The following is a 16,514-nucleotide window of genomic DNA, read 5'->3' as shown; positions in this document are numbered from 1 at the left end:
CTTGATGACCCAGCACAACAATTTCAAACAACAGGTGGTAACTGTCAAAGAACAGAGTAACGAAAACCAAACTGAACAGTACCTTTGTGTGACCTGATGCTCTTCTCTCCCTAGAGCTACAGACTTAAAACTCTATACCATGTGCTGGAAAGGAAAAGCAATCCCATAAACAAAAAATCTCTTCCTTTAATTTCATCCAAGTTCAATCAGTCTCAGTACCTGCTCTTTTCTCTTTCTCCCTCTCTTCTGGTACTCTGAGATCTTTTACTTCATTAATCTGCCGGTAGGACTTCTTCACTTAGCTCTCCTATCCTCCTTCCTAACCAACTAGTCAAAGAGTGAGCTGTCCCACTAACAGGAAAGGAGGAACTTAGCGTCCAACATAAACGCATGCAGATCTGCAGGTTTCCTGATCTGCTGATACACAGATGTTCGATACCCAACATCCCTCCCAGGCAGAGGTGATTATACCTGTTCTACAGGTGAAGAACTGCAATGAAAAAGTTAATGAACTTCGACAGTGATGGAAATCAGACCAGTGGATATGCGGTGGCAGAATGAAAGGGCTGGGAAGAGACAGGAGAGAAGCTCTTTGGGTGATGGGGATGTTTTATGTTGCAATCAGGGTGATGGTTATATGGGTGCACACATTTGTGAAAATACATGTACACTTAGAATGGGTGGATTTATCATATATGCAAATCATATTTCAATAAAATTTATTGAAAGAAAATAATAATTTGCCAAAGATCACATGGTTGCTTCCAATATTTTTTCTGTTACATGAGCTTTGTTCATTATATGATGATACATAGTTGAATATGGATGAAAGTTTACATGACGAGTTATTAAGAGTAATAGCTGAATACAACAGAATATTTTTCCAAGAAGGTATATACATATATATATAAATATTTTTTTAAAATCTCCAAACCAACAGTGTAGTAATCAAGAAGAAAATACATTCACTCACTTCTCTATGACCTTCATATGACTTCTATGACTTCATATGACTTTCATATGATTTCTATCAGTTAAGACCATTGCCTTGATAGGCTAAAGCAGGTGTCCCCAAGCCCTGGACCAGTACTGGCCTGTGGCCTGTTAGGAACCAGGCTACCCAGTGAGAGGTGAGCGGTTGGTGAGCAACCAAAGCTTCATTGGTATTTACAGCGGCTCCCATCACTCTCCCATCACCTCCAAATGGGACTATCTAGTTGCAGGAAAACAAGCCCAAGGCTCCCACTGATGTGATGGTATGGTGAGCTGTGTAATTGTTTCATTATCTATCACAATATAATACTATTAGAAATAAAGTACACAATAAATGTAATGTGTTTGAACCATCCTGAAACCATCCCCCACCCCTGCTCGGCCCATGGAAAAATTGTCCTCCACAAAACCAGTCCCTGGTGCCAAAAAGGTTGGGAACTGCTGGGTTAAACTATGATCTTATTTCTCAAGATGTGTACTCTGACAGCTGACTGCATTAAATGGTCCGGTTCCTTCACTTCCCCCTGCCCTTTGTCATGCGACTCTTGGTGCTGCCTACTACAGAGGCAAAGATTATTTCCCCAATCCTTGAACCTCCTTGGCTGGACTTGTGACTTGCTTTGGCAAACAGTATGAGGGGAAGCAATGATGTCCCAATCTTGAGGGATCAGGTTGAAGAGGAAGTGCATACTTCTTGGGAAAATGCCTGGACTGGCCTGCTGGGAGAGGAGACAGATGGAACAGAGTGGAGTCTCCCCAACTGCCCATCACGGGAGCGAGCCCAGCCAAGGTCAGCAGAGCCGCCTCCATAAGCACTTCTCACTCTTCATGCTTCTCTCTGTACACCACTGAGGTTTTATGGATTTTGAGCACTAGATGACAGATAGTGTCACTTTCATTACATGAGTCTGTCCCACACAACACAGGGTGGCTAGCCTCCTGGGCCCCAGCCCAATAAATGATCGTAGCATTCTCCAGATGACTGAGTATAACTCCAAATGCTCCCATACATTCCCCAAAGGCCACTTGGGTAATCAGTTGTGATCCAGTGATCTATGAGACATGCTCAGCTATCTTGAACATTTTTAACCTTTAGAAAGGATGCAGTCAGGGATATTCCTCTGCTTCTCAAGACCAATTTGATGTCCGTGCCTATTTGAAAGTTCCCCCTATGCCAACAGGGTATAGTTGTATATCAGTATATCAGCCTTGCATCAGTATATAACTGATATAAGGCTGGGAACTAGAATTTTCCTTCTGCCGAAGGCCCTAGGAGCCAGGTGACCCCTTCTGACTGCAGGATTAAGTTCAGTGTCTCCTGGCCTACAGGACTCCTCCCTGATCTGCATGCCCAGCAAGCCTCTAGTGGATATACTCATAGCCACTCATAGCTAAGGGAAAGGGAACAGTGGCCAATGAAAGTGCGTCTAGAGTCACTTTCTAAGAGGGCCTACCAGCAGTCCTGGGGGATAAGGAGCCTCCTCCTCCACTAGGAGCTGCATGGTACTGATGTGGTTCAGTGGCAGCTACTTCCCAAGGTCACCCCTAACCATCACAATGCTTAAAGGCTAGGATCTATAACATTGCTGTTTACCAGTCACACAGGGGGCTGCGGAGAGCCCAGCGGATATGACATCAGACATACACTAGTATCTGGGACTCTGTACCAACCAGTGCCTTCCTTGAGTTTTAATATTAATTATCAACATGGTGCTTTGCACCTCTGTGCCAGGTGCAGAGCTAAATCAGATGCGCCGCTTTGTTTTCAGCACAGATCTCTGTTTTACAAAGGAGGAAACTGAGGCCCAGAAAGTGTCGCCTGCCAATTACCACTAGAGAGCAGCAGTCTGGGCTGTGAATCCAGCCCTCGGACCTTTCACACCAGGGACATCTCACGACACAATTACTTCTCTCCTGGGGGATGGATGTGAAGGCCAAATGTGCTGGTGGAAGATAGCATGCTGCGTGAACAGAGCAGGCCACACAAATGCATTTGCAGTATGATCACAACCCAGCGAAAAGACAGACCAGCCAACCCCAGGCAGAAACAGACCAAAGGGAATCCACTGCAATGTTAACAAGCTTTTTTCTGAGTGGAGGATTCACAGATGAATTTTATTGGCCTTGTTATACGTTTTGTACTTAAGTAATTCCCTTCAATTTTCTCAAATGAGCTAATGCATGTACAAGTGCTTTGTAAACTGTAGAGTGCTACACATACCTCAGAAATATTATGATTGCATTATGTTCCTTTTCAAATTCTAATCTAGGACTGCTCACTGCTGATTGCATGGCTGATGGGATTTCAGGCTGATCCCAAGGAGCAGCTTGAAACCTGTCTCCTTCACATTCAGGTAATATCTCCAGGGAGATGCTTAGCTGGAGGGCAAGGGTGGTGTGGCTTTTGTTAACAGGGTCTGAATGCTACCCCCCACTCCACACTCCAGTCATGTGGGGAGCAGGGGGTTTCCCAACCAGCAAGTCGCAGAAACAAAAGACAGATCCCTCCTGAGATAAAAAGCATTTGCTAAACTGCTTCTTTGGGCAGCCAGCTGAGGCACAGGGAAATTTGGACTCAAAGGAAAATGGCCGTTAAGCCGTTTGCATTTATTTCTTCCCATCCTTAAGGACAGTGGCCTAGACTGACCCCTGAGCTGCCAGAGATGATGGCTGTCATGCCTGCGGACTCTAGAGGGATAGGAAGTGTGTCCTGGGGCTCTGGCCTCTGAACTTCTGCTCAAAGTCAGGAAAAACTACATGGAGAGATTATGGGGATCAGTGGGCAATGAGGCCTGACTTCTCTGACCCTCATTTGCTATGTGACCTGGAGCAAGTCACTTCTCCAGAGAGCAGGACAAAGACTTTGGGTTGCAAGGATCATGTGCTCACGAGGCCAGGTGAGTGCTGAGAGCGCTGCAGGCACTTCCTCATTAATACTCACATGGGTCGGAGACCACCAGCAGTCCTGTTTTACGGACGAAGACGATCACCATCTGAAAGGTTTGGCCATTTGGTCAAGGTCACAGTAAATGAACAGAGCAGCTGAGATTCACAACTAGCGGTATTTCCTCCAAGTTCTTGTACGTAATAAAGTCACTGCAATGCCTTGTTCATCAACCTCTGGGTCTAATGCTAGATGTTTCAGTGACTGTAGAGTTCTGAATCATGTGTCCCCCTTGGTGACAGAGATCTTTGGTGCTCAGGCTGAGAGAAGTGGCCAAGTTCAGGTCAGTAGAACGTGGGTAGATTCTGGCTACTACAGGCTCCATTTTTGACTGTCTCATGCACAAGCAAGAGTACCTAGTGGAGGATGCTCCATGGAGGGCAGAGCCACAAGATGGGAGGAGTCTGGACCCTGAACATGGAGAAGAGCCACCTGCCAATTAGGAACACCCACTTGGACTTTGTGTGAGTCATAAACTTCCAGCCCCCCAAGCCCATTTGATAAGTAATTGTGTTCCCTTAACTAACATGCTTACTTGAACTCTTTGAGTCAGTTAAGTGATGAAGACAGTACAACAGACCAATTCAGAAGTCTCTAAGGCCACCCCTTCTTGTGACACGTGTCCTTCTGATGCCTTAGGACAACGGGTAGAAACATAGGGATAAAATAACACTCAGGAGTGTTGCTTTACACTTTCAGCACTTTTTACTTTCAGCAGCCTTGATATCCATTTCTTCATCTGTCCCTCCCAGTAAGTGTATGAGACCTCTTGCCCCCAGTTGACAGATGAGGAAACTGAGGCACCAGGGATGTGCTCAGAAAAGCTGGGGCCCTTAACACATCTCTTGGAACCTCATTCATGATTCTTCCTTGTGGTTTCCATGAAGTGGTTAAATTTTATTAAACCACGTGGACAGGCAGAAAAAGATCACCAGCTCACTGGTTGCCTGCTGTGTGTACTAATGATCAAAGTTCCAGAAACCCAAAATACTGTTTTCCAAGGAGACCAAACCATGGGCCACTTTCATTCTCTCACGTGAACGGAAAGGCATGGGCTTAGGACCATTCAGTGAAGGTTCAGAGACGTCTGCCCAGCACTGACTGAGACTCTAAGAAAATAAAGAAGAAAATGGCATGGTCTGCTCCTTCCCAGGTATTACTATTAATGTGAACATCCCACACAATTAATCGGCCCTTATTTTATGCCAAGCCCCATGCTAGGAGTGTGGAATGAACCCCAGTGTCTGCATTTAAATTGTTTATACAGTCTGATTCCCATTTTACAGGTGAGAAAACTGAGGCACAGAGTTTGAGTGGCCTGAAATTCCATAGGTAGTATTCCTACCATTTTACGTGAGGCAGTGTTGCTCCAGAGCTTTCCTCTTATGTTTCATGCAAGGAGCCAGTTAGGGCAAAAGTAAAAGTAGGCAGAGGTCTGTGACAAAGATGTGGGAGAGTCAAGCACCTGGCTGGTTTGGACAGATGACGTTTGGATATATCAGAGCCCAGGGGTGTGAAGGAGGGGTGTGTGCCTGTGGCCCAGACAGACCCTGTGAGTCTCTGGACCCTGGGCTCCTTCTTCATCCCCTCTCCTGGCCACCCAGGCAAACACTGGGATGCTTTAGCTCTGAGGTTTAACATGCCAAGGAGGGTCACGGGAGGCCGGCCTTGGGCAGCCTGTCATGGGACTCTGGGTGCCATCCACTCTGGGCTCCGCTGCCCACTGCGTGATGAAGGAGCTGGTGACACGCGGCTCGCATGTGAGAGCAATGATGCACTCCGGGGTTTCTCTGGGGTTTCTCGGGGATACAGCTGTTTCTACAGCGCCATCTGTTCCCTGGAACTGCCGTGCAGTGATGCTGTAAAGGGTTTGTAGGATCTGTTTATATGTGTCTTATTTTTAACTTCTCATTAAACCACGGTGTTGCCGCTTTCTTTCCTTCTTAGTGAGCTCAGCATCTGGGTATGTGACCCTGCAGGCAGCCCATCACCCTTGTAGCATGAGGGCGTTGAACTTGGAAGCCCTCATTTCAGCGATGAGGCAGAGATCTCAGAGCAGCTGGAAGGGACGGTGTCCAGGATGAGATTTCTGGTCAACACTAGTAATGAGACCTCCTGCACCCTGCTCACACCTTACCCCCTGGAGCCCTCATCCCAGCCTGGGCTCGGCTTGTTGAATGACCATTTTATAAGTGAGAAAACTAAAGCTCATGGAAGGCAAGAGTTATGTTCGAAGGCACAGGTCTAGTCCTAGGGCCAGGTTTTCTGATTTTTAAGTACAGGGATCTTTCCGGAGCACCACAGATACCTTAAGACAAGGACTTGTAATAGTTAATCTGTTTGACAAAATTTATCGAGCACATACCAGGCAGTCTTTTATAGGCATAAAGATATACTGATGAATGAAACAGATAAACAGCCCCGTGATCCCAGAGCTTACATCCTAGTTGGAGAGATATAACCAAAAAAAAAAAAAAAAAAAGTCCAGAATATAATCATTGATTGGTGATAAGAGCTGCAGCGAAAATGAGAAGCAAGAGCTCTGGGAGACAGGGTGCGGGGGTTGGGGTGCGTAGGTATGACAACTTCAGATTGGGGAGTGCGTTCAGTAGTTGTAAAATGACCACTCAGCTTGACACCAATTCCAGAGCTGCTGCCAACCTATCCTCTCTCTGAATTCCATTCTCTGAGCCTCCTTTTTCTCCTCTAAAAAGTAACGCTAATAATAAACACCTTGCAGGCTCATAAAAGAGTAAGAAAAATGATACAAACTAAAAGCTGCTAGGAGAATCACTGAATGACTTGTAGTTCCTCTTATGTTTATTATGTGTGTCTTTCTGGGGCTTCCCTGGAGGCTAGGTGGTGAAGAACCTGCCTGCCAAGCAGGAGTTGCAGGTTTGATCCCTGAGTTAGGAAGATCCCCTGGAGAAGGAAAGGGCAGCCAGCCCACTCCAGTACTCTTGCCTGGGAAATTCTATGAGCTGAGGAGCGTGGCAGGCTACAGTCCATGGGGCTGCAAAAGAGTCTGACATGACTTCGTGACTAAACTACAACAATATATTTTTTTGCCACGTCACGTGGCATGCAGAACTTCCCTAAATAGGGATTGAACTCATGTCCTCTGCAGTGGAAGCACGGGGTCTTAACCACCAGGGTACCAGGGGCCACCAGGGCAGTCCATCTTCTGTTCATTTTAAATAGGGATCTACATTGACTTGAGAAGCATGGCTTCAAAGTCAGGCAACCTGGTTTCCAATAATGGCCCCACCATGTAGGAGTTGCTTGACTTTGAGCATGTAACTCATCTCCTCTGAGCATTCTCATCTGTGAAATGTGACTTGTTAATGCCTCCCTCCGTTGATTGTGGTGAAGAAGAAAGTTGCATTTCCTCTTTGCTTTCTCTGCAGGAAATCTCCAATTGTCAAAGGCCAGAAGAAACAGAGAAAGCTCTTTGAGCAGCACAGAGAGCTCTTCCAATGCAGGAGAGGACACAGTGACTAAGGCCTAGGGCATGGATGCCCCAGTTGGCTTCGGCATCTCCCGTGTCATCACTGGGAAACTGTTACTGGTTCACGGGTGTGCTGTCTTGGGGAGGATTCTGAGTCTGGGGCTGACCCCAGATGGCTGAGTGAGGTCATCAATTAGTGATGTCTGCTGTGGGCATGGGATAAGAAAACTCTAAGTTGGGGGCTTCCCAGGTGGCTCAGTAGTAAAGAATCTGCCTGCTAATGCAGGAGACACAGGTTTGAGCCCCAGTCAGGGAAGATCCCACATGCCTTGGAGCAACTAAGCCTGTGCACAACTACTGAGCCTGTACTCTAGAGCCCGGGAGCCAAATCTACAGAGCCCATGTGCCACAGCTACTGAAGCCCGCATGTCCTGGGGCCTGAGCTCCACACAAGGAAAGCCACTGCAGTGAGAAGCCTGCACGCTGCAGCTAGAGGGTAGCCCCTGCTCAGTGCAACTAGGGAGAAGTCCAAGCAGCAGCGGAGACCCAGCAAAGCCAAAATAAAGAAAGAAATAAGAGAAAACTCTGTTTGCTGACACTGTCTATCGACTTACAATTACACATAAATGTGAAAACTCAGTGATGTCCGGTCTTTTATTTTTTTCACTCCTTGGATGTTATGTTTCATAATTTAACTTCTACCATGACAGTGGATAATTCTTTTACCATTGACTTTGACCACTGGATTTCCTTTTTTTTTTGGCTGCCAGAGAAAGGATGCACAGGGTGGTGAGCCCAGAAAGGGCTATTCTGAAGCTGATGAACTGAAAGTGACAGCTGTCAGAATGAAATCTGCAGAACAAGCAGCAAACAGTCCGGGGCCATTTCCTGCCAGGATAAACAGCATCTTCCCTCCTCTGGCCAATTCCTGCCCCTTCAGCTTACTCAGTGCAACCTTAGCCATTGAAAACTGTAAATTGAGTTTGGTACACTTTGGTTACTAAGGAAGGGCATGTACTTTAAGCAAGATTCCCATCCAAATTGGAAAGTATAAAATATCTGTAACAATATATATTTTAATGGCCTTGCATTTAAAAAGGTGAGCTTCTTTTATCTGGAAAAAAATCCCTGAGGTGGAGCAAGGCACTCTTGATGATAAAGGCAGCCTGCTATAAATACAGTGCCTGGGGGAGAGTTACATGTTGCTGGATAACACACTGTACGGAAGCAACACTATCTGCCCAGCTGTTGGGGACCACAGGGGGTGTCCTTATTTTTCACTGCTCCAAAGGACAGCACTCAGATTAATGGATTATTTCCAGAAGTGGGGATTTCAACTCAACATGAGTAAGAATGGGTTAGCATCTGGAGCTTTCTAACAGTGCAGTAAGCTGTTGGAGACGGTGGGCTCCCTGTCTTTGGGAAGATTCCAGCAGAAGCCAGATGCGAGCCTGTTAGGGATGCTGTAGAAGGATTTTTGCATGGATTAAGGGGTGGAGAATATCCATGATTATCCAGCTGTGTTCTGAGGAGTCCCAGGGTTTCTTGGCTATGCTTGAGGGGCTGGGTTGCTGAGGAAAGGGGAGAGAAATGCTAATATATAAAATTCTAGCCTCCATTGTGACTTCAATCAAATTATAGTAACTAAGGCCAAGTAAATGCTTATTGCATTACACAGATTAATTTACTGGTTCCAGGAAGAGATGCCCAGACAAACTACGGGACAGGAGTGACTGTGTCCCATTAGCTACTGTCATTCTACACCACACGTGGAGCCCAAGCTCTTCCAAACAAAATCATCTTGCTTTGGAGCAAGTACCTCAGAGGCTGGAAGATGAGGTCTGTTGCTTACTGAAGGGTTGAATCCCCAACTTCCTGAATTTATGCTCCTTCCCTCCTACGTCTCCTTTTTCCTGTCTCTTTCCCTCTCTCTTTCTGGCACCGAGACCAATCAAATGGCTTCTTCCTTCCTACCCAAATTCTCCTAATTGCAGGGAAATCTACCTGGGGTTGTTTGAACCAGAGCAAATGTGACAGTCCCCGCCCATGCTGTATACACAGAGGTGTAGGTCCATCTCTCTACTAGGCCTTCCTAGAAAAAAAAAAATCTTAAAAACCCTAAACCCATGTGTGTAACAACAGATTATGATAAGGCAGGCGGTTTGTAAAAACCCCATCTCAATGAATGTTGTGTTCTGGGTGCTGAGTCCTATTACTGGTGATTTAACACAAATTATCTGTGAGACACTATGGCAAAGGCATCATTGCCTGCAGTTACTGATCAGATGATGAACCCGAGGCTCAGAGCAGCCATGTGACCTCTCCGAGGCCTGGAATGACCGCTTATCATCATCACGTTCTCCATGAAGGAATAATAATAACACAAAATTGAACTTGCGCAGGCCCTGTGTGCTCATGTTGGCTTTGCTGGAGGCAGAGAGTGCCATGCTCCTGTTCTCCTCTGGTCTCCACGGACCATGCTGCTCCCTCCACCCTCCATACCTTCTCATGCCTCCTTATTCATCCTTTGAATCCCACCTCCTCCAGGAAGTCTTCCCTGATGCACCTCTCTCCTCTTCTTCTGTGCTCTCAAAGTACCACACTGTCCCGGCACGTCTCACACTGATGACAACCTCCTGCCTGTCTGCACCCCTCACTAGACAAGCACTGTGAGAGTCGGGCTTCGATCTGCACTGCTGCCCCAGATCACGGCCCTGTGGCTGGGAACTGTTTGAGTGATTATCTGCCGACTGGATGAACGTGTCTTGAGACCTGGCGCCTGCCACCGGAGCCCTTTCCCATCTGGGATCCGCAGTTCAGTGGAGAGGTCCCTGACTTCCTCTCTTTAAGAGGACCACTATCAGTACACTTCTCACGGCTCCAGTGACCTCTTCCCAGAACGGAGAGCTGTCGGCTTTGGGCCAGATCCAAGGTCTCACCCTTTCCCTCTGGCAGCGTTTGCAGATAACACTGGGCAGGCGGCGAGGGCCCAGGGTGCAGAGATGTGGCTCCAGGCTGTGTGTTACAGACTCCTGCTCTAGCCCTCCTCACTCTGAGCTGGCCGGGCTGGAGGCGGCTGACTGAAGCAGGGCATTGGGACCTGCCGTCTCGGTTTATGGGTACTGGCTGCACTTGCTCCCCTGTTCTCAGCACCCACAAAACATCCATCTGTCCTCTCGTCCCCACTGCTGCTGCCTGCGCTCAGAGCCCCACCGCCATCCTTTCTGCCTGGGATGCAGCAATGGGCTCTAACCAGGCTCCCTGCCTCTCGTCTAGACCCTTCCATTCTGTTCTCCACACAGAGCAACTTTTCTCAGATGTAAACTCTGGTGACTCTTCACGGCCAACAGGATTAAATTTAAATGCCCAAGCATAGCCACGGCCCTGCAAGGGTCAGCTTCATTCTCTGCCCTTCTGCCGATACGCCTCTGCTCCAGTAGAGAAACCATCAGCATGTTCTTTGCGAACTCTCTACTTCTTGGCTCTTCACGTCTGGTCCTTCATTCTGCTCTTTTTGCAAATATTTATTGAGTGTTTTTGTAAATATTTATTATGTGCTTGCTGCTATGCTAGGGGCAGGCACCCCAGAGGTGAATGGTACAGGCAGAGTCTCTAACAGTCTTATACTTGGGGGAAAAAATAGGGGAAAAATGACATGAATGAAATAACTGTGGACAGCATGTGTGTGCCGATGAAAAGAAAATAGGGCACCTCACAGAGAGTGATATAAAGGGCTACCTGAGGTTGGGACAGGCTGGGTGTGCCAGGACTTGAGAAGCAAGTGCAAAGGCCTTGGGATGGTGGAAGGAACACAAAGTTGGGGGGTGTGGGCTCAGTGTCAAGGGGAGAGTTTTTTTGGGGGACAGCTGGGGTGAGCCTTAGAGAAGGCTGCTCTCCCCGCACCCGGGCAGACTGTCCTCTCGCCATCTCTGACCCTATCCCGTGGTGAGCACCATCTCCAGGGCCTGGAGCAGCCTCTGATTTCAACCGTGGTGCCCTGCAGGGCACCTGGCGGGTGGCTAGCTCTCTTAAGTGCTTATTCACCAAAGTAAATGCAGCCACAGATTCCAAGAAGGACCATGGAAGATTTCTCCCCTGATGATCCACCAGGGGAGACTGGTGTAGGAAGGGCTGGTGAGTCACTGTTAAAGGCTGTTCCATTTCGTAAGGCATTGAGCAGCACGCCACGGGAACTCACCCCTACAGAGATTAACGGATGACATCACCCTGCAAGGCTTTGTATTTGAGCCTCTTCCGTGGAGGAAAAAAAAAAAAAAAGGGAGCAGGAGAACAGTTTATATTTAATGTTTGGGGGAAAAGTGCTGAATGGGCACTCAAATATTGATGATGATAACACATTCTGACTTGAGTGAAAAGAACGGAAGGAAAACCCAGAATAACACAGTGTTTGTGGAGACCTCTAAAGGCATCCCAGAGTCTGAGATGGAGGTCAAGAGCTTAATGGGTTTGTTTCCTCTCTGGTGAGTGGAAAAGAAGGGCAGATGCTGACGGAGGGTGACTAGAGAAAGGCTGGAGACTGAGGGGATGATGCTGTGACCTGGGGGTAAGTGACAGAGAACAAGCGAGGCCATGCTACTGGTCATCCTGATAAAGGGCCAGGTAGGTGTACGCTGGCAGAGCTTCCCGCTCCGCCCTGCCCCTAGAGCCTCAAAGAATTCTCCTGACATCCAAGAATACAAACAACAGGAGTAAGACAAAATCCTGACTCTCTAACCCACTTCCAGCATCCTTCCAGCTTGCCTCCCGCTTCCCCGCTGCTCGGCATCTCCTGCTCTTCACCTTTCCTATCAGCCCCCAGGCACACGGTCCATCCTTCCGGTCCTCATAGCAAACCCGCCCAGCCTCAGGACATCTGTGCCAGCAACTTCATCCGCCTGGAATGCGCTTCCTCTGCTGTTCTTTTTTCCTTTTCCAACTTTACTGCCTTATGTGTATGTTTAGTCACTCAGTTGTGTCTGACTCTTTGTGACCCTTTGAACTGTAGCCCACCAGACTCCTGTCCATGGGATTTTCCAGGCAAGAATGCTAGAGTAGGTTGCCCTTTCCTCATCCAGGGGATCTTTCCGACTCAGGGATCAAACCCACATCTCCTGTGTCTCCTGCATTGCAGGTGGATTCTTTACCCACTGAGCCATCAGGGAAGCCTTACTGCAGTATAGTTGGTATACAAAAGCTGACACATAATGAAAACAATCCAGTGAGTTTGGCTATGTTTATATACTTATGTTACTATTACAACATTTAAGGGATTAAAGATAACCATCACCTCCAAAAGTTTCTTGGTTTTTCCTTTGTGTGTGTGTGTGTGTGGTAACATCACTTAACATGAAATCTACACTCTTATTAAACATATTTGTAGAGGGCATCTCTGGCACTAACTGCACCTTTACAGCCCCTGAACATCAACTCCTCATGACCCCCTCTCCCCAACCCCTGGCAGCCACATTCTGTTGTCAGCATCAATACGTGGGACTAGTTCAGAAGCCTTGTATATGAGACCTTGTGCAGTATCTGTCCTCCTGTGACCGATTCATTTCATTAGCACAATGTCTTCGAGGTTCATCCATGTTGTCACAAATGATAAGACTGGCCTCATTTTTAAAGTGGAACAACATTCATTGTATATGTACAGACTGCATTTTCCTTATCCATTAACCTTTCAATGGATACTTAGGTTGTTTCTGTAGCTTGGTTATTAAGAATACTGCTGCACTGAACATGGAAATGCAGACACTGCCCCCAGGATCCTGATTTTAATTTACTTTAGGACATATGCCCAGCAGTAGGACTGCTGGATCATATGACAGCTCTACTATCATTATTATTATTTTTTTTTTTTTTGAGGAACCTCCATACTGTTTTCCATAGCAGCTACACCATTTTACATGCTACTGACAGTGGACAAGGTTTCAACTTCTCCGCGTCTTTGCCAACTCTTACTATCTTTTGTTAACAGCCTTCCTGACAGGCTTGAGGAGGTATTGCCTCCTCGTGTGACTTTGACTTGTATTCCCCTGATCCTGCACGCTTCCACAGCTGCCTCTTCCTTGAATCTGAGTCTCAGATAAAATGTCACCTCCTCAGAAGTCCTCCTTGACTTCATGTCATCATGTCACATGTGCTGCTGGCGGATAATTTTTCCTGATAGCTTGGCTAGTTACTGTGTCCTCCCTACTAAAATATTAATAGCAGCACCATGAGAGCGGGGATCACTGTCCTGTGAATGAATCCTCAGCGCTCAGAACAAGAAGGCCTTCAATAAATGTTTGTTGACTGGCTGAATGAACCAGTTACTCATGTGTTTAATACTAAGGGTCAAGGAGAGGACAGGGAGCAAACATCTATCAAGCATCTAACACAGGGCAAAGATTGGAGGCAGGAGGAGAAGGGGACGACAGAGGATGAGATGGTTGGATGGCATCACTGACTCAATGGACATGAGTTTGAGCAAACTCCTGAGATGGTGAAGGACGGGGAAACCTGGCGTGCTGCAGTCCGTGGGGTCACAAAGAGTTGGACACGACGTAGCAACTGAACAACAGCAGCAACATAGGGCAGATGCTGACCGAGATGGATTACACAGTTTCTCAGTCTCAGAATAGCCCCATGACAGCTTTCCTTATCTCTATTTGACACATGAGGAAACCGAAGCACAGAGAGACTGAGTAACTTGCCTGAGATCACAGAAGTGGAAATCAGAAGGGATTAAAGCCCAACCAGGCCAAGCTGACCCCACACGCCCTGCCTTTTCCACTATAATAAGCTACTTCCCCACATCCTGCTCCTTAGAGCTTCAAACCAGTCTCAACTTTGCTCCTACGTGCTATGTGACCACAAGCAAACTGCATAACCTCTCTGTGTCTAAAATGTCTTCAACTCTAATTGGGAAAAAAAAAAAAAAAAGGTTTCTATGAGCATCAAATAAGATATACAAAGAAATTATAAACTGTGAAGAAACAGGATAATACAGTAGATGTCAGCTGTGTCTGTGATCTAGCTGTGAAAATATTTTGTGCCACCCCATGTACTGACCCTGAATCCTGGGTGTCCCATGTGCGTGCCGTGTCCACAAAGCCCTCAGAGTCCCCAGTTGAGGAGAGACCCTCAGCCTGTTGTTTCACTGAGGTTTTTCTCACTCTGATCGCTCTGCTTGGCAGCTCCCTTCTGACTCCATCTGGTCTGGGCACGCGTATCCCCTCTGCATCCACAGAGATGAGCATGGAAGTGACCTGCTGATGTGCCTGTCCCCCCGCTGCCCCGTTCCCCACTCCAAGGTGGGGATGGCACCTGGTTCCTCCCGGGCCTGCCCGGAGCCTGGCACAGAGCCAAGCACTGGAGGTCCTTGGCAGACCAGCAGAGAGGCCACCCCCGCCCGCGTGGCCGAGCCCTGGGGCCACTCACGTTTTCACTGTTGACGTCAGCCTCACTGGGGCAGCCGAACAGCTCCCGTCGCAGGAGGTTCCCATCGTACTCCAGGAAGGTCAGGTAGAGGTTACGGAAAAACTCTACGTGCTTGTTCTTCACCCGCAGCTTCTTGGGGGAGTTCCAGTGAATGACCTGGTGGAACAAAGAGACAGTCAAGCCGGGAGGAACTGTGCTTGTGGGAAGCATGGCTGGGCACTTGTCTAAGCACTATCTGGGGGCCTTCCCATCCATCCATCCATCCATCCGTCCATCCATCCATCCATCCATCCATTCATCCATCCACCCATTCATTCATCCATCCATTCATCATTCAGCATTTACGGTCCAGAGGTTAAGAGCCAGGGTGCTGAAGTCAGACTGCCTGGAGTCAAATCCTGCTCTGCTCTAGGTAGTGGTTTAATCTTGGGCAGACTGCTGAATCTCTCTGTGCCTCAGTTTCCTCATCTGTGAAAGTGAATAGTAACAGCTCCAGCTGAGATCAGTCTTTTAAGCTTTTGCCTCTCAGCTCCAAACCTGCTTTGTGATGCTGAAGCCAGGACTCTGCAAACCCTACTTCTGCTCTGCCAGCCACTTCCTATTCATGAGAGGGAGACAAAGTCAGGAGGGGGAAAAAGAAAGACTTGCCCATTCCTTTTGCTTCCTGTCCCTAAGTCCTTTCTCCACACCAGCTGTGGCACTTCCTTCCTTCAGCAGCAGCTAAACCCACTCTGCGGTTTTTCCAAAACTCAGACCCCGCTTCCTGGTCCTCTGTCCCCGCCTGGTGCTGCTGGCTCGGGAGCTGCCTGCAGACCCCACCTCAGAGTGTGGCTTCCAGCCCCGAGCTGGACTAATTTCCACCTCTTCCCTCTGTTACTTCAGCTCCAGGGGTGGGAACTGCTTCTTGCAATTTTCTATTTTTGCTTTTATAGTTACCAAGTGAACTCTTTACATCTAGTTATCATTTTTAAAGATTAAATTCTCTGTTCAAATAATTGGTATGGTTTTTGCCTCCAGCCAGGACTGACGGATGCCCTGTCTCCCAGAGCTGCTGGGAAAAATCAACTCATTAATACATGTAAAGCATGGAAGTACTGCCTGGCATAGGACGAGTGCTCAGTACATGCGGGCTCTGACTATTAAGTGCCTACAGTATACGGAGCTGGGAGATGGCAGAGGCCCCTGCTGGCCGTGCCCGTCTGTGGCCTGCTGGGGAGATGGGTCCCCAGGCAGGTAATAGGAGGCAATCATGGAGGGAGGATCAAGAAGAAATGGCATCTCTGGAAGCTCAGAGAAGCATCTCTTAGAAGGAGACTTAGCCCTTGCCACCAGCTGGGGCTTGAAGGGTGGAAGAGGGGAGACTCTCCTGAGATATGCCCAATCGGGGCAGGAGGAGGTCTGGGGCCAGACATTAAAATAATTGCATGCGAGCTGGTGACACTCACACCCAGTGGGGATCATGTCTCTGCTGTGAAAGATGCTGGTGCTTGCCAAGTGCTGAGCCAGCAGGAAGGCTGATGGATGTGCATCTGACTCAGGAAACCTGAGCTTCTTCATCAGGGAGAAACTTTAACTAAGGGGGATGTCAGGGCCGGCCTGTGAGGCTCCCAACAAACCAATCGGAACTTCGCATTCACAAACCTGCTGGAAACTCTGGAGATACCGTGTCCTTAAATGCTCCAAATGAGCCCATCTGAATCCCACTGT

General features: G+C 47.8%; 1 protein-coding gene across 2 annotated transcripts in view; it reads right to left on the bottom strand.

The window, feature by feature from the left end:
* LARGE1 (LARGE xylosyl- and glucuronyltransferase 1) overlaps positions 1-16,514 on the bottom strand; it is a 591,484-nt gene that overhangs the window by 40,989 nt on the left and 533,981 nt on the right. For both annotated transcript variants that reach the window (XM_043880667.1, XM_043880668.1), the window contains one exon: positions 14,808-14,963. In XM_043880667.1, the coding sequence (XP_043736602.1) occupies positions 14,808-14,963 (156 nt within the window). The remainder of the gene's footprint in view (positions 1-14,807; positions 14,964-16,514) is intronic.

The sequence above is a fragment of the Cervus elaphus genome, chromosome 22 (genome assembly GCF_910594005.1).
Source record: "Cervus elaphus chromosome 22, mCerEla1.1, whole genome shotgun sequence".
In the NCBI taxonomy this organism is placed as follows: domain Eukaryota; kingdom Metazoa; phylum Chordata; class Mammalia; order Artiodactyla; family Cervidae; genus Cervus; species Cervus elaphus.
The sequence above is the reverse complement of the archived record's forward strand: the minus strand, read 5'-3'. Positions and strand labels throughout refer to the sequence as shown.